This window comes from Trachurus japonicus, chromosome 6 (assembly GCF_045865225.1).
Source record: "Trachurus japonicus isolate A0001 chromosome 6, Traja_1.0".
Classification (NCBI taxonomy): Eukaryota; Metazoa; Chordata; class Actinopteri; order Carangiformes; family Carangidae; genus Trachurus; species Trachurus japonicus.
This window is the reverse complement of record NC_140912.1, coordinates 30,175,917-30,199,996: the sequence shown is the minus strand read 5'-3', so window position 1 is coordinate 30,199,996 and position 24,080 is coordinate 30,175,917. Positions and strand designations below refer to the sequence as shown.

The window sequence follows — 24,080 nt, the reverse complement described above, 5'->3', positions numbered from 1 at the left end:
GGGATATATTTGGGTGTGTTTCGAAACTTTCCCCTAATGGGATTCTTCGGGGCTTTTTTTCCCTCACTCAGGACATGTTGAGGATACAAAATCAGTTGAGTTTGCTTCTGTTGCAATTTGTTTAACGTTGACCCCTTTTTTTGGCCTAAAATTACTGGACTAAAAGTTATTTATTTTTGACAAAGGAAGTTACAAAAAAAGATAAGTAGCGCAGTCCCAGGCAACACTGTAAATGGAACACTACGGTTGCCAGGTTACAGTATCACCGGTTACAGCTGATCTGTGAACATTCTATCTGTCAGTTATGATCGTCAGTTGATAATAAAACACATTGCGCTGTATGTGGCTCCGCTTACCGGTAACTAAAATAAGTTTGACACCACTGATATTTTCTGATTGCGCTCCTGAAGTTTTAAGTTAGGGGCCACTGTGCTCCCAGTAAAAAAAAAAAAAAAGTTAGGCTGGAGCCCTGATGATAATAAAGTTTGTTGAAAAAAAAAAAAAAAAAAAACTTTTCTCCTAGTTGCCATATTTCCGACAGCCCGTGAACGCAGCAGGGCAGGCTGACTGGCTGTGTGAAGATGGCGGACTGTATACGTGTTCCTCTGCTGCTGCTTCTGATGTGCATCTTGTCGTCCGTGCATCCGCTCCGAGGAGACAACAATGCCGTCGCCAGACTCGCCGCCGCTAACATCGACAACCCGCAGCAGCACCCGGTCGGAGGAGGAGGTGGAGGAGGAGGAGGAGGAGGTCCCGGACCGGTGCTGCCCGCAGCCGCCGCCGCCGCGGACCGGGGATCGGACCGGGGATCCCTGGGCGCCGCCGCTGCTGCTGCCGGGGCCTCGCAGCCTCGGAGGCGCTCTGCTGCCGGCGGCGGCGGCGGCTGGAAGCTGGCGGAGGAGGCGGTGTGCAGGGAGGACCTGAGCCGGCTCTGCCCCAAACACTCGTGGAGCAACAACCTGGCGGTGCTGGAGTGTCTGCAGGACAAGAAGGAGGTAGGTCGGGCGGAGGAGGCAGGGTGTGCCGGTGTGTGTGTCTGTGTCTGGCTGCTGGATGGGACCGCCGGCTAACGTTAGCTAGCTGCACCGTTAGCCGCGGCGCGAAGCGAAGCGAACCGCCCGGTTGGCTGGTTGGTTGGTTTACTTTATTAATCCCTCTGAAGGGAAATTGATTGTCACTCTGTACGTACAACATGACAAGCATTGACAACTCAGGCAGTACCATAAGTGCTATGAAATGCATTACTTAGCATAGCACACACAACACAACAGAAAACAACAATGTTCATTAAAAAACTTCACTGCACCAGGTACAAAAGACCTCCTGCATCTCTCTGAGGAACATCTTGGCATCACCAGGCTGCTGCTAAAATAACTCTTCAGTTCGTGGAGGAGTTCTTTTAGCAACAGACTGCTGGTGATTGAGAGAACGTCACGGCCACCGCCGGTCAAAAGTCACCAATTTATCCCTTATGATACCAGAATCAATACGGGTATCGATGTGAAACCAGGTCCGACCTCATATTTAGTATCATCAGGGTCCAGTCTTCAGTTCGGCATCATTCAGAAGAACAACATTTGGACGCTTTTCTTCCTCAAGACGTGTAAAGTTTATGAATCGTGTCGCCTCGTATTAAGGCGAAACTCCACTATACACGACGACATCGCCGGATGCCGCGTCGCTCATATTGAGATTACATTGGGTCTCGCCGTCATGGATGTCGCCTTCGCGGCGCGGGCGCGACCCAACAATGTAATCCTAATGTACTGTGAGCGACGCTACGCGGCATTCGGCGACATCTTCGCTTCACCTTAACGGCTCAGTTAGCTTCATCGATTTGAAGCGACGTAGCATCGATCAGCAGGAAAACAACTGCCTCGCACTGAAATAAAGATCACTTATAAGAGCATTTATAAGCCGAATTAAACAGAATATGCAATAGTTTTTAAATTAACTCGATTTTAGTTGGTATTGAGAAAACGTCACCGGTCAAAAAGTCACCAGTCCATCCCTTATGATATCATAATCAATACGGGTATTGATTTGAAAACAGGCCTGGCCACATATTTAATATTGTCAGAGTCCAGTCTCCAGTTCGGCATCATTCAGAAGAAAAACATTTGGCGCTTTTCTTGTTTACGACGTTTAAAGTTTGTGACGCGGCAGTCGGCGACATCGTCGTGCGGCTTCGCTTCACCTTAACGGCTCTGTCGGCTTCATCGATCTGAAGCGGCGGAGCATCGATCAGCAGGAAAACAACTGTCTCACACTGAAACAACGACCACTTACAACAGCATTTATAAGCCGAATTAAGCAGAATATATAGCAGTTTTTAAATGAAGTCATCTTTTGCCGAGGTTGTTGCCAGTTTTGTCTTTGTGCGTGAAAACGTTAGAAAGTGCTAAAACTGACAGGGGATCTGGAGCAGCTAGTTAGTTAGCAGCTAACTGTAAATCTGGCCCCACACACAAAGATATATTACATGTATAACTATAGATATAGCATGACAGACCAGAGCTGTGATTCAACTCACTATATTTAAGACATACTACAGTAGTTAGTTAGACATTGGTTAACTTTGCTAACCAGGTTAAGGAAGCTAACTATCCCATGATTAGCTTATCAAAGGGTTAGCAATCTTTAGCCTGAGATCAGGGTTGCCAGGTCTGTGAGGCAAAAGCAGCCAAACTGGGTACATATATCCATATAATGTTGCTTTTAAAGTCCAACAGCATTGCTATAACTGCAGGTACTATGATATCTGTAGAATAACACCATAAACATTAAAGACACTTTTCCCAAAACAGTTCTCTCACCTGTACGTCCTATAAAGGCCTCATGTAAATACAATATGGGATACTTCAGCTCAGACATTGGCAATTTAATTCATATACTTACAATAAAAAGTTACATATTTAATTATACTATGTATTTACTGGCATACCTTATTTACCAGATATTATTAATAGATATTATGAATAAATATGAAAGTAGGCTTTCACATGCCTGAGCTTTGCGGACTTGTATAATCAGAACAGACGTCACGCTGACCAACCCGGCCTGAGATGTTAGCCTGCAGATAACCGTTACCCAGCCCTGACTGTGCTGGTTGATGCTTGGCTTCGTGTGTGTAATCCTGGTAATTACAGAGTTTCACTCAGACCCAGGTCGTAACGTTACACAGGAATAAACTATAATGACACTCTCACTGATTATAGGTAGTTAACAGTAGTGTTGCTGTCACGACCACCTAACCTGAGTCTGAGTCAAGACCAAGACCATTACTGTAGTCAGTACCAGTCCTCATAATAATAATCATGTGGCTTGATATTTACATTATTCCTCCTCAGCTAAAAAGAAAAGATAATTTCATATATAAAATCTAAACCATATTTAATGGAAAGAAAGTTTGCATTGACCTGCCGAAGTCTCCTCCCACTGTTGACACCAAGTTTTTCAGATGGTTACACAAGCAGATACTTTAGTAGAACTATTTTATTAATGATCTTAAAGTTATTGAATTGCATCACATTAACCAAAGATAGTGAGCGACAGAGAGACATTTGTGGTTTAAAAAAAAAAAAAAAAGATGTCACTGCAGCTGTGGTCTGAGAAACAATCCCGGATACAGGCAGCTAATGTTAATAAGAGTTCAAAAAGCAGTTTATAAAAACAACAACCCTTTATTATTTATTTATTCTTTTCTCCTCCCGTGAGAAATAAAGTGCGATGCCCTCCCACATTAACCCCCCCTCCCTGGGAGGCCAGCTCCAGGACTTGTAGTTGCAGTTGTGTAGTCATCGCTTTGGTTGTGGGTTCGTAAATGTTGTCCTGACATGTTTTGGGAAACTCATTTCCAGAAACAAAATACACAGATACTGATAACAACTCCTCCCTGTGTGCCACTGTGTGTGTTTGAGGAGTTGTGCCAACGCCAAACCTTGTGTAAATCAATTTGCTGACAGTTTTTTTTCTCTCCAGCCGCACATTAATCGTGATGCAAGAAAATAAACCTCCAACGAACTTGAGCTAATGAAGATACAGTCTTACGTTATCTGGCTGCAACTATGAATTACTTTTTCACTAATCAGCTAATAATTTAGTCGATACATTATCACAAAATAGAAATGAAGACAACCCTTATGTGATGCCTTCAATGTCCTGTGGAAAACCTGAGGATATTCAAGCTTCTTTAATGCATAAACGAGCTTCAAATCAAACCAGAGCCTCGACTAATGATCGTTTTGAATAATACGGATGCTAATAGTTGAAAACCTAAATATATTCTGTTTACTTAAATGTCAGAGCATCAAGTGTTTGACGTGAAGTTTCCAGCTTTGAGTCTCTAATCAACACACTTTCTAATTTTTGTTTTCATTCATTTATTTTTACATTTTTTGATCATCTTAATTGATTAATTGCTTTCCAGTTTCCTCCAGCAGCTCTTCTCCTTTTTCTGAACCAAATTTAACCCCAATCTGATTAAAAAAAAAAAAGAAAATAGTGAGAATTGAGGAGCGGCGGTGGCAGTTTGATAAAAGGAGGAGGGAGGAGGTGTTTACACATCCGCTCACACTTTAATCAGGGAGGAGGAGGAGGCAAATGTTCACTTGTTCTTTTTCTTCCCTCCTGATGTGCAGCGAACGAGTGGTTTCCCCAGCAGCTGGTGTGTGTGTGTGTGTGTCTGTGTGTGTGTTGCAGTCTAAACGACAGAGGATTCCTCATCTTTTCCTGTCACAATCACAAGAAAAATCTAAACGCTTCTTTTTCTTTCTTTCTTCTTTTGTCCCAGACTTGTTGTTATAGTTGTTGTGGATTTGTGGCGTTCAGGTCTTCCTTCTTTTAAAGGGATACGCCAACATTTTATTTTTTCATGTCTTGCCTCACTCCCGAGTCCATGACCAGCAGATAGACACCATCCTTTCGACTGTGCGTGCAGTAACGAGGGAGATAGAGCCGTATCGCCGCTAATTAGCTTAGCTCAAACGCTGGAAGTGTATGGGTAGTGTTAGCCTGCCTCCACCTAAAGTCATCAGAGAAACTCTTCAGCAACTCTAAACGGACCGATCTTCGTCTCAGAGCTGACAAAACTCTCCGGTAAGGCATCTTGAGCGGTCAGATGCCGGTAACGGGACGAGATCGGTCAAAACGGAGGGTTCAAGCAAAGACGGTTTATTTTGGTTCAAGCTAGCTACATCGAGGGTAGGTTAGCTTCCTATTTCAAAGTAAAAGCACAAATTCTATCACCATGGTTTTCTGTATGTAAAGGGCAACGGGTGTTTTATTTTGTGAAAGTAACCGGAAGTGCGTTGGTCACAACGGCTAGCTTGAGTAGCGCCGAATTCGTCCGAACAAAATTGTAATCGGCTGGTATTTAGACAAATTAACGACACACTGCTGATCTAAACGGCTACTTTCTCGCCTAAAAACGTTTGAAATGTCGATAAAGTGATATATTTACAGAGTTTAGAGCTGATTTTGGCTCAGGTAGGAGGCAGGCCAACACTACCCATACACTTCCAGTGTTTGAGCTAAGCTAATTACGGGCGATACGGCTCTATCTCCATGGTTACTGCACGCACGGTCGAAAGGATGGTGTCTATCTGCTGGTCATGGACTCGGGAGTGAGGCAAGACACGGAAGAAAAAATGTTGGTGTATCCCTTTAAACCTCGTTTAAGACAGTGCGTCCTGAGAGATGGAGCCCGGTCAGGACTAGTGTGACCGCCCACTCTGCTTCTTCTTTAAGCTCATTAGGTGTTTGTCAGCAGCAGACTGAGAACTCTCTATACGCTACAACAGGAGCTTACAGCAGCAGACACACAGGCCTCGGTTTGTGCCCGTTATTATCTGCTTGACTCAGAATCACAAGACGCCGGCGTCCTCTCTGCTGGTGAAAGTCACTGTGTGTGTGTGTGTGTGTGTGTGTGTGAGAGAGTCGACCTCCTCCAGGACAACAGCTGCTACAGAAAAGATATGTTTTAATGGTGTGGGAGTCCGTAAAGAAAATAAAACACAACACACAGACAGTTTGACCGTTACAAATAAACTCTTGAATGTTCAAAGCTCCATATATTTTACACTTCAACTCAGTTTTAGTTTCAAGTTTTCATCCATAACAAAAAAAACCTCTGTGTAGGTTTCATCTCCTCTGTCAGCTTCTCTCTGGAGCTCTAGTAACAACAGGTCGGTGTCAGCCAATCAGACGAGAGGAGGAAGCTCTGAGCCTCTCTTCTGATTGGCTGGCTGTTTTCTAAAGTGATACAATAAGAAATAGAGCAGATTTCAGAATAAAACACTCAGAGAAACCAAATCCTGCAAGTTGATGGATGGTGTTATTCAGGTGGTGAGGGGGCGGGGCTTTGTTGTGACATCACAAAGTGACAGGAAGTCCTGACGGCTGGTTTTAAAGCAGATATCAGTGGCACGGCCGTTTCGGCTAATGCTGTGTTCAAGGCAGGCTTTTGAAACCGTAAGTTACAGCTTCAAGTCACAACTACGACTTGGTAGCGTTCCAGGTAACCCGTAGCTCGTGTTTTTACCGTCCTGTTGTCTGTGAAAGTTCCCTATAACGGCCACTCGTAACTTCCGACCCGTGAACTCGTACCAGATCGAACTGGTATGACTTCACAGGAAGGAAAAACACAAAGTACGAGTTTCCTTGAACGCACCATGAGTTAGCAGCCCCCGCCCTTGTCAGGCATCAATTGGTCCTCGTGCTACGTCACCACATTCACGCGCATCCCTTGGCTGCACACACAGCCCTTCATGCCGTTCTCTCCCCTCATTGGATAACACTTGTATCCCACAAGGAAAATTTTCTCCTCGGGTTACAGCAGAGCAGAGTGACGGAGAGACTCGTGTTTAGGCTGAAATACTTCATGTAAGTGATTGCTGACGGAAAATAGGACTATTTAGGACTTACATTAACAAAAACATTCCACTGATATCTGCTTTAAGGCTCAGTTTCTGAATACAGGCTGTGTGCATTTCTCTGTGGACTTTCACAGTATTAATATAGTGCCTAGAGCTGCTTTGTAATCACACTACACATGGACATCTACCTTTATACTGTATGGAGCTTTAACACAAACATCTACCTTTATACTGTATGGAGCTTTAACACAAACATCTACCTTTATACTGTATGGAGCTTTAACACAAACATCTACCTTTATACTGTATGGAGCTTTAATACAAACATCTACCTTTATACTGTATGGAGCTTAGGCACCATATTTGTATTTTCCTTGGTCTTGTGGTGACTCCTCAGCAGCTTTATGTGAACTAAGCAACATAAATAGAGCTGTGGCGATTAGTGAAATGACAGGAAGTTAATCAGTAGAGCATTTTGATAAAGAGATTATTATAAATTCCCACTTCTTTCTGGTTTGGTTTGTTGTAAACAGAACGTCTTGGACTGTTTGGATAAAATAAGTATCTGAAGCGAAGCAGAATAAATGCCAATAATAGTTTTAACAGTTGTTGTTGTTTTTAAAGCAAAAATGGCTGTACTTTTTTCACACATGAGGGTTGATTAGTTGTTGAAGTGAGTTCTTTCACTGCATCCAAATCGATGCTTTCAACTCTGATATATTTGCATTTGTCTTGTCTTGTAGTTTTTGTTTTTGTTCTGTCGGTCAGACGAAAGTTTAACAAAATTAATTTGTGCTCAGGAAGATTGTATCAAGCTTGAATTCCTGTATAAACAAAACAAATTGCCTATAACTAATTGACTCATTAACAGATTTGAAAATACAACTTGTTTACAACCCTTTTTAAACAGTCAAGTGAAGGTGTTTGTTTTTTGGACATAAACTAGAAACTTGAATCTTTCCTTTTTATTCTGACATAGAAAAAACAATTGGTAACCACATTAATGATGTAAATAATTGTTGCCTTGGTGGCTGATATTTAACAGATGGAAACAGATGAATAAATTGAACCAATAATGAAACAATGTTGAGGTTGTAGCCTGTAGATAAACATCTGGAGCAGCTGTTTCCTGGGTGATATTCAAAGTGCAGAGATAAATCAGTGCATCACTGTGAGACGTCTGCGCTGTTGTTGTGAGAATCCAACATCCTTTTGTAAAACTACTAACTACCAGTAGATCCCCATGAGATTATTTCCCATCAGGTGAAAATATCATCATCATCATCATCAGTATCTATAATAACTATATTAAAGCAGAAGTAAGCGATCCGGTCGTTTTGGCTAATGCTGCGTTCCAGGCAGGCTTTTGAAACCGTAAATTACAGCTTCAAGTCACGACTTACGACTTTGTAGCGTTCCAGGCAACCCACTCGTGTTTTTCCGACCTGTTTTACCGGTGAAAGTCACTATAACGGCCACTCGTAACTTCCGACCCGTGAACTCGCACCAGATCGAACTGGTACGACTTCACAGGTCGGAAAAACACGAGTTACGGGCTGCCTTGAACGCACCATAACGTCTTGTCAGCCGATGGAGTTAGCAGCCCCCGCCCTCGTCATGGATCTATTGGTCCTCGTCCCTACGTCACCACATTCAGGCGCATCCCTTGGCTGCACACACAGAGAGGACTGCCCCTTTATGCCGTTCTCTCTCCTCATTGGGTAAAACTTGTAGGATACGATAAATGTTTTCTCCTCGGCTCAGAGCAGAGCAGAGGGACTGACAGACCCGTGTTTCGGTCCAAACACTCTATGTAAGTGATTGCTGTCGGAAGATATAACTATTTAAGACTTATATTAACACAAAAATATCGCTTACTTCTGCTTTAAACTACAGGGCTGCACAATTAATCTTATTTTCATCGTCATCGTGTTATCAACATGCAGCACGAACGGGATCGCGCCGTATAAGTTTCGCTTTTACGGCGCACTGCTGTTATGCATGCGCGCTTCTCTCTGTGTGTGTGTGTGAGAGGATGCCAATACGGAACAGCGCTATGAACGATCGTCCGACCGGGGGGGGGTCGATTTGTGGCGCTTGGTCTTGATTCCGTGGCGCTGCACCACCAGGACTATTAATAAACTCTATAATTTCCTTGATCTGGCTTCAAAATGACCCGGTGCGCTCCGTGCTTGTGATTTCCTTCCTGTTTTATTTTGAGATCCTTTTCCCTCGGTCCAGATGGGAAAATCAGGGAAATCCAGGATTCTTGATACCGGAGCAGGAAAAAAATAGTTCCTGGAGGAAACGGTGGGACATGAATTCCCCCACCACCTCCTCCTCTAGCAGCAGCAGCTCCATCCTGATGCCCAGCTGGCACTCTGCTCCTCCTCCTCCTCCTCCTCCTCCTCCTCCTCCTCCTCGGCTGCAGGGTGAGACTGAGCGCTGCTTTTAGACTCGTAGCATTTTTGTGTGTCTCCGACCGACCGCCGGCCGTCCTGCTGGTGGTTGTGGTTTTGTGTACGTGGTGCAGAGCCTCGGGGTCGAGGAGGAGGAGGAGTGCAGCTGCTCTTCCTGCTCTACCTGTTGAGCAACATCTGGAGCAGCTGTGGCAGCAAGTCACCGTTTTACTGCCCATCTGATGTGGAAATGTAAAAATACAGCTGGAAATTGTAGTTTTTCCCAAATTTTTGGAAAACTGTCTCCTTTTTCTTTGACTCTAAAGAGATTAGAAAGAAATAAAAACCTCAGGTTACTCCACCGTCTTGAATGGATTCAGCTGCATGTTGCTGGTGCATAAGATAATGAAAGACGGGCACACACACTTGATTTCATTTCATTTCATAACCTTTATTTAAACTCGGAGATATATTGAGGAGTAACCTCATTTACAATATAGCCGAGATGAAACACAAACACACAAGGACAGAAGACAAGACATTTGAAACATACAAAAACATAACAGAATACCAGAATTTAAGGTGACTAGGGTAAATTGAAACATAGTTAAAAGCACGAGCAGTTAAGAGGTAAAATAAGATGTAGTTATTTAAATTGTAGATTAAGTATATTTATTTTTATAGGTACTATGCAATTTCACATAGTTTCAAAGTAAGATATGTAACTAATGTGTTAATAGCTGTTATAGCTTATTCTTGATATCCCTGCCCTTATTAGACCTTTTCATATGTTTAATGTAACTTAAAACGGAATAGAATAGAATAACCTTTATTGTCATCATACAATGAATGACGATGAAATTTGCTGCAACCCATGGACGGCGCATAAATAGATAAAAACAAGATGGTACGAAAATGTACACAGTTTAAATAACAGCTAGAAAACACAAACACAGTCAGTAGCCTCGATAATAAAGTAAAAACAGCTCAAATATACAGATGTGAAGTGTAAAAAGAAACAACAACAACAGCAGCACAACAACACAACAAGCTGCAAACAGTCAAACAAACACTTAAACAACAAGCAGAGTTCATCAGCAGCAGATGATTCAGTCTGAACTCGCTGCTGCTGCTGCTGTAAATCACATCCAGAGCTGGTCTGAGCCCGCCAGCCCCCTGGGCGTTACCATGGTAACAACTGATGACACCTGGGCTGACCAGTAGCAAACAAACAACGACAATGGGAAAAAAAAACCCCAAGTAAACATGGCTCATAGTGAGTTTGTTGTTTTGTTTTTAGAGCAACGAGACAGAAAAGATCATTTCACTCTGCTGGATTTTCAAAATAAAAGCTGCTGCTGTGATCACAGCTCAGTCGGACATTTAAAAAAAATATATATATATACATATATACTACTATTGATTTGGAGATAATAAATAATTCAGGTTTGATGTTTCCAGACTGAAACGATCTGACCTGTGGCTCAACCCCGAGGTGCGTTCAGGGACCCACCGTGCAGACTGCAGCTTTGTCAGGTTGGAACAGGAAATGACCGTGAACACTGGTGTGTGTGTGTGTGTGTGTGTTTGTGTGTTTGTTTTCCTCCTTTTATTCAAACTGCAGCAGCGTTCAGGTTCAGGGAAAATAAAAAAATAAAAAAAGCTTCACGCCAAAAGTAGAGGACATCACGTCAGCGTCTGTTCGTCACAGCGTCGCTCCGTCAGAGCAGCTTCTGTGTGAACTCAGGAGAAAACAGCGTTCATCATCACGCTGCTGTGTCATGATGGAGCAACAGCAGCTGCTGAATCACCGCTGTGCTGCCTTCACTGACTCGACTCGTCTGCTGCCTTCACTGACACCACAGCTGCAACAATTCATCGATTATTTGCACAATAATCGATAATTAAATTAATTGTCAACTATTTTGAGTAGTTTTTAAAGAAAAAAAAGTCCAAATTCTCTGATTTCAGCTCCTTCAATGTGAATATGTCCGGTTTCTTTGTTCCTTTACGACAATAAACTGAGTCTCTCTCTGGTTTGTGGACAAAACAAGACATTTGAGGACCTCGTCTTGTGGTTTGAGAAACACAGACTGATATTTTTCAACATTTTTTAACATTTTATTGACACAATCGACAGATAAATCCATAGTTGTAGTAACAAACTCATAGTCTGCTGCCTTCACGGACTCGTCTACTGTTTTTTTCCTCCTAACAACAAACACAGCAGCTTTTAGTTTGTTGTGGTAAATTAATTTTGGCTCTGTGCCCAAAAAGAAGAGGAAAAATAGTCCCTGGTTGCCTGGCAACATCCTCCCAGAGTGTCCAGTGTCGATGTGACGGTTCATCCAGGCTTCATGTTGTTCATCTGAACCCGTTTAGGTGTTGATGATCAGACTGCAGCTGAGAGTTCAACACCGTCATACAGAGTGTGTGTGTGTGTGTTAATGTGTTTCTACAGAAACACACACACTCTGTACTATTGGTGGATTTTGTAAAGTCGCTGTTTCCAGGACTGGATCCCTATGAGGTTATTTCCCATCATGCATCAGGTGGACGTTGACAGGGAGGTGATACGTAGCTGGTCGACATCATCAGTAACAATAATATATTAAACTCTGGCTTTATGATTTACTGTTGTTTTATTTTGAAAGATCTTCCTCCTCGTGTTTGCTGCTTCCTGTTGCATCATCGTTTCTAAGACTAGAAACTTACAATAGAAATATTTTAAGATGAGACGCTACAGGCAAAACATTTTGAGATTTTGGTCCACATTTATTTTACTTCATTTCGTCTCTTTCGTCGGTAGATTTCTCCTAAATTCACCAAAAGTTAGTCTGACCCATGTCATGTCAGGTCTCATTGTAAAGCTCTCTCTCTCCTGAGCAATGATGTACACTCTAAAAATTGTCATTTCCTTTGTATCAGCAACCAATCATAAAAGTACGATTGACATTAACAATCTATGGGATTTTACAGTACAAGTCTTAAAGGCTGTTTTCAAAAATAGTTTTTCCTCAGACTCTGAGCCTGAAATCTCCACTTCAGCAGCACTTACAGACACCAAACCTTCCAGTTTGATCCCTTTCTATATTCTGAAGGTTTTTACAGAGGAGTTTGTTGGTATATCATTCACAGCCTGATTTATACAACATTTTATTACTAAAAATTAGATTTTTTTTTTAGTGCTGGTGACAGTATTTTCTCATTTACAGAGTGATAAATAGAGATCCTCCTCTGTAAAAAAACTTCTGACTCTAATATGTCAACAAAATAAAAAACAAGAATTTTGAAAGTAGCTTCATCCATTTTTCAGACTTCGGTTCTGGAAATGTATGCAAATTAGTGCATATTTCATCAGATATCGCCTCATTTACATATTTAAACATAAAATTTGACAAAACTTGTAATACAAAAAATATTTGCCTTAATGTCAGTGATAAACTTGGGAAGTTTCATGGTGACATCTGTTAGTTAAAAAATGTTACCCTATTCACCTCTGGTGTCCTGTAGTGGAGATAAAATTCTTCAGCAGAACTCACATGATCTTATTCTGAGGAAGTGTGTGTGTGTGTTTTGTCAGTGTTGTGTGTCAGTGTTGTGTGTCTGTGTTGTGTGTTTTGATCTGACAGGATGATAGAAGAAGCCACAGAGTGTGTTCAGTTTATCACTTAATCAACAAGTTTGTGTCGAGTCATCACCGTGTGTGTGTGTGTGTGTGTGGTTCACTGCTGCTTCCTGTTTGGTTTCACTGTTTGACGACAGTGAAGCGTCTCAGTGAAAACACACACATTACACATCTGCTGCACACCTGCCCTGTCCAGCTGTTTTTATAGGGTGTGTGTGTGTGTGTGTGTGTGGAGGAAGTGGATGAATGGTCTTACTTTGCTGCCTCAGGTCGCTGTGTGATCAATCAATCGATAATTACCTGATTGATAATGCAGCAGTGACTGTCTGAGGGACTCTGAGCTCAGTCAAACCGAGTGATCTGATTGGACGAGAGTGCTGATGCACTATTATGATGTGAATATTTGGTTATATGGTTTGAATGATTTGACCATTAGGGATTGTTTTATTTTTTTAAAATTTGATCTTAATCCTTATTTAGTTTTTATCGCGAATTCAACTCGGGGGTGTATTTTCCTATCATTTTAGGTCTAAAAGAAGGAATGTGAAGATTTTCAGTTTAATCGCTCCTGTTTTGTGGTAGGCCTAGTTGTGTCTGTCCCCGCATCGCCACGGCAGCAATGAATGGGAGTGGATGTAAGTTCTGCTGTTTAGGCTGTTTCCAGCCCTCAAAGCCACAATGTTTTTCCACGGACAGCGTCAGATGGCTACTCAAACATGCACCGAGAAGTTTATTTACTTCAAGCAAGCCGACATGTTTGTAAAAGTCGATCTAATTCAAAGTCTCCCGGAGTCTCGCGCGAGACCCAAGTTGCAGTGCTGGTGTGTTCAGGCGCAGTAGGAGCTACCGCTTGTGTCATAAACACAGGAATATCAACTCTTTACTTGCTTGAAGTGTACATTTTTTTCCACAGACAGCGTCAGATGGCTACTCAAACACGCGCCGAGAAGCTTTTTTTACTTGAAGCAAGTAAAGAGTTGATATTCCTGTGTTTATGACACAAACGGTAGCTTTTCCCACTGCCCCTGAACACACCGAGCACGGCAACTGGGTCTCGCGCGAGACTCCGGGAGACTTTGAATTAGATCTAGTTTTACAAACATGTCGGCTTGCTTGAAGTAAATAAACATCTCGGTGCATGTTTGAGTCGCCATCTGACGCTGTCTGTGGAAAAAAAATGTGGCTTTGAGGGATGTAAACAGCCTAAACAGCGGAACTTACATCCACTCCCATTCATTGCTGCCGTGGCGATGCGCGGACAGACGCAGCTACCGCAAAACAGGAGCGATTAAACTGAAAATCTTCACATTCATTCTTTTAGACCTAAAATGATATGAAAATACACCCCTGAGTTGAATTCGCCTGGAATGGTCCTTTAACATTTCGGGACAATTTCAGTCTTATCTCTTTGACAGCTGCACGGAAATTAATTTTATATCTCTTTAAAATGTGCAAATATGACTTTCTTTTTCTTTTTTTCATCAGAAATAAATCTGGACACTTGTTTCATCTTAAAACGTAGAGGTATAAAATATTTCCAGAGTTAAATAATGTCAGAGGAGTTTCTTGTTTTGCCAGTAACTGCTCTGATGATCGGTTGTTTGTGAACATCAGTTCCTCTTGTGTGATGCTGCTGCTGCTTCGTCATGGTTTTCTCCTCGACACTTCTGCTTTTTGTTTAAAAACACACACATGTGGTCAGACTCTCTGTCGTTTCACAGCTTCGTTATCTCACAGGACAAAGTGTCGACAGCTGATTGTTATCATCTCTGCTCAGCGAGAGCCTGAGGTCACGTCAGGTCACGTCAGGTCGGCGTGGAAACGGAAACCGTCCTCTCCGACCGTCTCGTTGCTCCTCCATGTTTCTCCTCCTTCTGCAGGTTGATTATTTAAGCAATATATCACTCCAGTCCGTGGTATATGCTCATTATACCACTCTAAGGGGCGTTGTTCCCCCTTAGAGTGGTATAATGAGCATATACCACGGCCTGGAGTGATATATTGCTTTTATAAAACGGTTACCAATAATGACAATTTGAAAGAGGGATACGCAATCAATTTCATGTAGTTTTATTCAACCAGAAATACATATTATCTAATAAAATAGCCTCACTGTGGAAAAACTAGTCCCACCTCTCCAGACGTTAGCTCCAAGTAGCTCTGCATCTCGTCTTTTCCTCCGCTTTTTTTCAGGTGAAAGTCACTGCTCAGTCCCCTCTACCGTTGTTAACCCTCTGGAGGTGAAAGTTAAACCTTAAACATGTGAATTCAACTACTTTAGTCCGTTTTTTTAAAGGGATAGTTCACCCTAGAATGATATTTCGCTCATTATCTACTCACCCTCATGTTGACTAAGGGCTGGAAGAATTCTCAGAGTCCTCCGTCCCTTCTCTGAGTTACAGGGGGTCTCGGTGTAGCAGTGCATGTCCATATAACGGTTGCAAAGGGACACCAGAGCTCTTCGTAAAAAAACACAAAACACAAAAAAACATCCAAATACCTCCATGATGCTCGTATGTAATGTCCGTCTTGTGCTGAAGCCCCAAATTGCGTAATTGTCCCGAAAAAAATTAAAAAAGTCTATATTTTAAGCTTGTTTGTAGCAGAAGCTTCTCGAAGCTCCTCTTCCTGGTCCGTCCAAATCTCGCGTGATTCGCAGTAACCGCACTGACGCCGGCGCAAATCACGCGAGATTTGGACGGACCAGGAAGAGGAGCTTCGAGAAGCTTCCGCTACAAACAAGCTTAAAATATAGACTTATTTAATTTTTTGCAACCGTTATATGGACATGCACTGCTACGCCAAGACCCCCTGTAACTCAGAGAAGGGACGGTGGACTCTGAAAATTCTTCCAGCCCTTAGTCAACATGAGGGTGAGTAGATAATGAGCGAAATATCATTCTAGGGTGAACTATCCCTTTAACATCATAAATACATCAGCTGTATTTGGCTACGGACTGCAACAGTCCGTTGTCATGGATACATGACAACAACTTCCATTCATACCAGTCATACGTGCCTGAGGCGGAGTGATAGCCTACGCTGTGATGAGGCTTTAGAATAGTAGCCGTGGTATATGCTCAATATACCACGGTTAACAACCAATCAGATCGCTGGATTTCACCTTTCCGTTTTATAAAATGAGAATAGATTTGTATAATGAACTGTGTGAACGGCTTCAGGCTGCAGGAAGTTCCTCTGCTGAGTTTTTTACTAATCGATCTGTTGTCGCTTCAGTTTCAGTCTCGGCTCCGTGAAGGTCGGACCGACCGTCGATGTCTCAATTATTACAACATCACGTAACCTGATGGCAGTAACCTGAGTCGACTGACTGAGGGTGTTTAAATAGTTTAACTCATCTGTGTAAAAACAGCTGGATGAAACAAACGGAAACGTCCTCGTTTTCCACCGTTTTAGGTTCGACTGGCTGGTCCCCTTTTAATGACATCATCACAGTCCTCCTTTTCCTTCCTCCTCCTCTTTTTTCTTTCTTCTCCTGCTACTTCTTTCTTTCTCTTCCTCCATTTCCTCCTTCCTCCTCCTCTTCCTCTTTTTTCTTTCTTCTTCTGCTACTTCTTTTCTTTCTCCTCCTCCTCCCCCTTCTTCCTCGTCCTCTTTTTTCTTTCTTTTCCTCCACCTAGTCCTCCTTCTTCTTCTTCTTCTTCTTCTTCTTCTTCCTCTCCTTCTTCCTCCTCTTCCTCTTTTTTCTTTCTTCTTTTCCTCCTCCTAGTCCTCCTCCTCCTGCTTCTTCCTCCTCTTTCTCCTTCTTCCTCCTCCTCTTCCTCTTTTTTCTTTCTTCTGCTACTTCTTTTCTTTCTCCTCCTCCTACCCCTTCTTCCTGGTCCTCTTTTTTCTTTCTTTTCCTCCACCTAGTCCTCCTCCTTCTGCTTCTTCTTTCTCTCCTTTTCCCTCCTCATCTTCCTCTTTTTTCTCCTGCTACTTCTTCTTTCTTTCTCTTCCTCCCTTTCCTCCTCTTCCTCTTTTTCTTTCTTCTTTTCCTCCTCCTCCTCCTCCTGCTTCTTCCTCCTCTTTCTCCTTCTTCCTCCTCTTTCTCCTTCTTCCTCCTCTTTTTTCTTTCTTCTTTTCCTCCCCCTGCTTCTTATTCTTTCTTTCTCTCCTTCTTTCTCCTTCTTCCTCCTCCTCTTCCTCTTTTTTCTTTCTTCTTTTCCTCCACCTAGTCCTCCTCCTTCTGCTTCTTATTTCTCTCCTTCATCCTCCTCTTCCTCTTTTTTCTTTCTTCTGCTACTTCTTTTCTTTCTCCTCCTCTTCCCCCTTCTTCCTCATCCTCTTTTTTCTTTCTTTTCCTCCACCCTTTTCTTTCTCTCCTTCTTCCTCCTCTTCCTCTTTTTTCTTTCTTCTGCTACTTCTTTCTTTCTCTTCCTCCCTTTCCACCTCTTCCTCGTTTTTCTTTCTTCTTTTCCTCCTCCTAGTCATCCTCCTCCTTCTGCTTCTTCTTTCTCTCCTTCTCCCTCCTCCTCTTCCTCTTTTTTCTTTCTTCTCCTGCTACTTCTTCTTTCTTTATCTTCCTCCCTTTCCTCCTCTTCCTCTTTTTTTCTTTCTTCTTTTCCTCCACCTAGTCCTCCTCCTCCTGCTTCTTCCTCCTCTTTCTCCTTCTTCCTCCTCCTCTTCCTCTTTTTTTCTTTCTTCTTTTCCTCCACCTAGTCCTCCTCCTCCTGCTTCTTCCTCCTCTTCCTCCTCTTTCTCCTTCTTCCTCCTCCTCTTTTTTCTTTCTTCTTTTCCTCCCCCTGCTTCTTATTCTTTCTTTCTCTCCTTCTTTCTCCTTCTTCCTCCTCCTCTTCCTCTTTTTTCTTTCTTCTCCTGCTACTTCTTCTTTCTTTCTCTTCCTCCTTTTCCTCCTTCTTCCTCCTCTTCTCCTTCTTTTCTTTCTTCTTCAGACCGAGCTCCACAGTTCCTGTGCTTCCTGCCTCAGGAGGAGTCGAACATGTATCCCTCTCCTCCTTCTCCTCCTTTCTCCTCTTCTCTCTGTTTTTTCTTCTCCTTCTCCTTCATCATGTGTCATTGAACGCATCATCGCTGGTTAAAGTGTAAATTGTCACATTTCACTGAGCAGCCGGAACAAAAGGAGCCGGAGCTGCTCCAGTATTTACATACATGGGTGTGTCGACACACACGCACACACACACGCGCACACGCACACACACACACACACGCGCGCGCACACACACACACACACACACACACACACACACACACACACACACACACACACACACACACACACACACACAGCGACTGAGATAATTTGTCGTTTCATCATCGTTGGATCTTATTTGCGATGTGGAATAGAGGAGAAGTTTCTGGAACGAGCCGGATGAACTCCCACATGAGTCACTGTGATCCAGAGGTGGAGTTCTTTCCCCTGGAGGGGGGGGGGGGGGGGGGGACCAGGTCCAAAAGAGTCTAATCTGTTATATTTGACGACATCATCGAGGCCGTAACTATGGAAACAAACACTAACACACACCATTTAAAGGGACAGTTCACCCAGAATTGAAATTTCATACTCATTATCTACTCACCCTCATGTGGACTAAAGGGCTGGGAGAAGTTTCAGATTCCTCCGTGGCTTCTCTGAGTTACAGGGGGTCTCGGCGTAGCAGTGCATGTCCATATGACGGTTGCAAATGGATACCAACTGTCTTCATAACAAAAAGACACACCAAAAACATCCAAATACCTCCATGCTGCTCGTATGTAATGTCCGTCTTGTATTGAAGCCCCGAAATGCAGAGGTATTTGGATGTTTTTTGGTGTGTCTTTTTGTTACGAAGACAGTTGGTATCCATTTGCAACCGTCATATGGACATGCACTGCTACGCCGAGACCCCCTGTAACTCAGAGAAGCCACGGAGGACTCTGAAACTTCTCCCAGAAATTTCAATTTTGGGTGAACTATCCCTTTAATATAAAACCTGCTTTGTCTGTTTCACGTGTTGGAAAAGCTTTTCTAACTGGCAGAGAACTGTGATGTACGGACGGCCCCTGAACGCCTCGCATCATGCAGACAGTTAGTGTAGTGGACGTTACAGTTTAGTTTACTGATGTGTTTTATGGGATGTTTATTGTCGCCTGTGGGCCATTAGGGGCCGTCTGATAGATAGATAGATACTTATTAACCCTTTACAGGAAATTACAGTTGTTACAGCAGCTGTGTTTGCACTCAATCAATAATTCATTGATTCATTCATTGTAACAACAGAAAATTAAAAAAACAAACAGATCTATGATCTATCTAAATTATCTACAATATAAATTAAGATAAAGACATCCAATAATCTAAAAAATACATACGAGGTGTAAATACTAAAATACATATGAGCTAAAAAATAATTAAAAAGCTAGTCTGGGTTAAAAGTCTAAACTTTTATTTCTCTATCGAGGTTTTAACCCCTGAATGTCTCTGCTTGTCATTGATAACATGGGATATTTTTACATTAACACACATTTGTTTTTACAATTACATGACAAATCTGTATTAGAGGCTCAATATTTTACTGTTAAACAATCAATATCTTTGATTATTTGTAATTATTCCAGTGCAGCTTTGCAGGAAACTCTGAATAAAGTCAATAACAATCAGTAGAAGTAGTTAAATGTCAGTTAAAATTATAGGATGGATGTGTGTGTGTCCGTGAAATTAGATGTAGTGAGAGACCAAAGACGGTTCCCACATTATCCTCCGTGACCAACGGCCTCAGAGACTTTTTTTAATTAACTTAGCTTTATAATTAAAATAAGTTCCCGTCGTCTCAGAATATCCTGAGACTAATTGAAAATGTAAAGACAGAAACGCAATCTTTTTTTTTTAGGCCTCTAAATCTGAATCAGAATCAGAATCGGTGCTTGAAGATGTGAAATTGAACTTCATGAGGAGAGGAGGGTTAGAGACACAGAGGAGGAGACACCAGACTGGTGTAGTTTAGTTTACATAGTGACCAACTTCCCATTAAAACATTATGGGATTGGGGAAAGATGCTAATTAGTTTAGCTTCTAGTAAAATGATAAATCTCTGTAAAGGTCACTCAGTAAAATTATATTATATCGTTTTAAGTGTCCCGTGCAATTCCAGCTACTACCACTAGGGGACTGGTTGAGAAACTGCATAGATATACACATAGATGCCGCCTCTGACGCTGCTGTCCATTGGAACGTAAGGTCAACGCGGCGGCCATCTTGGTAAGGGGGAAGCTGTGTCTACTTACTGCATTAGTCAACAGAGGCAGACGTCTATCAACCATTAAAATCGACATAACTCACTGAATATTCAACCGATTTTCAAGCCGTTTGGTTTATTATAAATGTCAGACATATTTTTTTTATATTAAACATACACTTACATACTCAGACACCCACATGCATGCATACATACACTGAAATTTGTTCTACAACAAGGGTCTGACTGCTTGTCAGACGTATATGTCTATGGTTAGAAACCCCGACCCAAGATGGCGGCCGTGTTGACGTGCCTGACCAGCCTGAATGCGGCATCTATGTGTATCTACGGAGAAACTGCACCGTAAACAAACCTGTTGAAATCAGTTTTTTAATTTTTTTTTATTATAATTTAATTTTCTTATTAACGAGAAGAAAAAATGGCAAAAGAGAACAGAGGGAAGTACAAGTAAATAAAAAAATATATATAAAAAGAAAGCACTAAAAATCAAAAGAGAAGGTCAGGGGGTTGTTAAGGTGTCAGGGCTCCATCTTTTCTCAGAGAGCAGCTGATAACATCAATATTTGTACCAAATCAAACCGTCTTTATTTTTTATTTTGTGGCAAAACCACGATGAGGATTTTTTTCTTGTTTTTTCTTGTGTGTGTGTGTGTGTGTGTGTGTGTGTTTGTGTGGAGGTGACGACGTCAGTGTGTGTGACGGTGTGTATCATCAGGTTCAGGCAGCAGCTGCGTCTGTCGGACAAACTCACGTCACAGTCGAGTTCTTTAAACCAAACTGGAGCTGAAGAAGCAGAAAAATCAGGAATGAACCGGTTTAAAGTCTCACACACACACACACACACAGACACACACACACACAGGTTGTTGGGGTGTGTGTCTGTGTTTCGTTGTGTTTTGAGGTCGGTCCAGGTCACATGTGTTTGTTTCTGAATCAGAGCTGCTGCTGTTTTCTAACATCTGTCCTGACTGAGCCGCTCGCTCACCGTGCTGCCTTCACTGTCCTGTGTGAGCTGCATTGTGACACTGGTGTGTAAAATACACTGTAGATAGGACACACACACACACACACACACACACACACACACACACACACACACACACACACACACACACACATATGGAGCCTATTCCTGGCTCCTGCTGCGGCGGCCATGTGGTGAACGGTCAGGAGCTCCTGGGCCATCTGCAGAGCTGTTATTTCAAACACACACACACAGACACACACACACACACACACACACACACACACACACACACACACACACACACACACACACACACACACACACACACACACACACACACACACACACACACACACACACACACACACAGCAGTGATTTGGGTGTTTCTCTGGAGCCGGTCCGTCTGCAGTTGGTCAGTCGGTCACCTCAGGTCAGCGCCGCACTGTGAGGAATAACTCAGAACTCGGTGGAAATGACCACGAGCACCTGAACGCACCGTCACGCTGCAGACGAGCTTGCAGCAAAGCATTGTGGGAAGCTGCTGAAGCTGTGATGTTATCTCTAACCCTCCTCTCTTTCTCTCTCTCTCTGTGTCTTTGTGTCTTTCAGGAAACAGAAATCGCCACTGAATGCAACCATGTAAGTATTTTTTTTCTTCTTCTTTTTATCTTTTCCATTTCTGCCGTCACATCACAACTTTCCCAGTGCCCAGTTTCCCAGCATGCATCAGTGAATAGTATCTAGTCCGTCCAGTCCGTCAGGAGTTTCCACAGGCGAGCGGCAGATTCACTGAGGATTAGACACTTGGGTTGAAACAGGGTCAGAGTGGATCCAAAAACAAAATCAATTGAACTTGAAGGTTCATTTTCTTAGGATGAAACATGAAACATTAAAGGGATAGTTCAACATTTTGGCAAATTGGCCCATTGCCATAATCCCCATAGTCATAGCAGTAGGTTCGTTACCTTTAATTGTTGGTGCAAGCTATTTTTAGAACGGCGGAGCAGAGCCGTGAGCTGCTCAGAGCTACGCTACGGAGGCTAATGGGATTTCTTGGTTTCCCTCATCAAACTCATCAAATACACAATCCAACAACTCCACAACGCTCTGGTGGACAAGTTGTGACCTGCACATTCACCACGCTATGAGATAATAACACAACGTTACCAGACAGAGTTGTTTTAGAGGGAAATACAGAGACTGCTTGATGAAAAACTGTCCCTGAAGGCAACGCGCATCATGAATTTACCTCTAAAACAACTCTGTCTCGTAACGTTCTGTTATTATCTCATAGCAAAATGTTGAACTATCCCTTTTTAAAGTTAATTCTCGACTTTAGAAACAAACAGCATGAACAGATCTGCCTCTTGTCTTGAGATTAAATCAGTGAGGAGTAAATAGTGAACATGTTTTAGATGCTGCAGTTTCAACACCATTTAACAGACCGTTCTTCAGTGTCGGACATGTTTTTGTTTCGTTATGATTTTTATTGAAAGGACATTTAAACCTGCGTGTTTGGACTTTACACAGTTTAAGAATAAAATCAGTGGTTTTTTTAAACTTTTTTTTTCAGTACAAGCAGGTTGTTCCCTTGTACACCTTTTTGTATGGCAACACAGAAGAGTCAATCACAAATAAGTGAATTAAATTGTGAAATATAGTGAAGAAATGAACATGACAGAAGTAACAGATTAATAATAGATGTATAGAAAATGCATAATTGTTAATGAGAAGGAAAAAGAAGCAAAAGAGAACAGATGAAAGTAAATAAATGAATTAATCATTTAAAAAGTACGCAAAAACAATCAGATTTAATTAAAAAAGAAGTGGTGGGTATTAGAGCTCCATCTTCTCCCAGAGATTAGGTCATCTGCTCCATCATTAAATCAATATTTGTATGAAACTAATGAACAAAATTAAACCATCTTTCTTCTTTAAAACCTTCACTTTACTGACTTTTGTATTTATTTAGTAAAAGCAGCCTGTACAGTATTAAACATGAACGTTACTGTCGTTGTCGAGGAGCTGAAGTCCATGTTCGGTCTCTGGGGTGAAGCTCCAACACAGGAAACTATCAGTTAGAATAATGACAATAATAATAACAGACTTTTATTTATAAAGTCGAGTCTCAGAGAAGAGATGTGACCTAAAGTTCAAAGTTTATCATGAAAAATGAAACGTAGCAGCAAACAGGACGATGACATCACACAGGGGACGGATTAGAGACGATAAAATGTGTAAATAAATGAATAAATGAAACTAAAGCCCAGAGCAGAGACACTGGGAGCTTCAGCTGTCAGCGTCTCTGTGTCTTCCAGATGTTTCATGTCTCTCTGTCTCTCTCCTCCAGCTGCTGTGGAACTACAAGCTCAACCTGACCACTGATCCCAAGTTCGAGTCCGTGGCCGTGGAGGTCTGCAAGACGACCATCTCAGAGGTCAGTGGTGGTTCGTTGGTTGGTTGGTCGTTTTGTTTTGGGGGCGGAGCTTTTAGTTTTTTTCTTTTCAGTCCTTTTCCTTGATTTGGAAAACAAGATTGAGCAGAGATCTACGGTGGCCCAGAGAGGTCAAACCACCGCAGCTGAAGAAAACACACAAGGGGGGTGCGCGAGCGGAAATAATGAAAGTAATGGCAAACAAACACTGCATATCTCCAAAATCAGGCAGGTTTCCAGGATGCCAAGTAGCCTACTCATTTTAATGTAACAATAGCCAATGAGAACCGGTGTCAAAAAGGGAAAAAGGAGGGAAAAAAAAAAATCGATCACGGACTTTCATGATCGATTACCATGGCAACGAACGAAGCTTCGAAGCTTCGAATTTTTTGGGTCAGCCCTACATGCTACAAATTCAAAGTCATGAGCTGCAACTAAATGAACTATCAGTCCATCTACCTTTGCACAACTACAACATTTTCTTTAATCTGTATACATCTATCTTTAGTTTTATTTTATTCTTTTTACATAAATCCTAAATTGTATATTGTGTATGCAATTTTTATATTATTTAAAGCCC

At 42.2% G+C, this 24,080-nt stretch overlaps 1 protein-coding gene across 1 annotated transcript in view; it reads left to right on the top strand.

Moving 5' to 3' along the window:
- Positions 1 to 560: 560 nt before the first annotated feature.
- Positions 561 to 24,080, top strand: part of LOC146986399 (Golgi apparatus protein 1-like) — a 55,951-nt gene continuing 32,431 nt past the window's right edge. Inside the window, exons 1-3 of the mRNA XM_085780192.1 lie at positions 561 to 995; positions 21,676 to 21,705; positions 23,417 to 23,503. Of these exons, the coding sequence (XP_085636318.1) occupies positions 582 to 995; positions 21,676 to 21,705; positions 23,417 to 23,503 (531 nt within the window). The 5' untranslated portion in view covers positions 561 to 581. The remainder of the gene's footprint in view (positions 996 to 21,675; positions 21,706 to 23,416; positions 23,504 to 24,080) is intronic.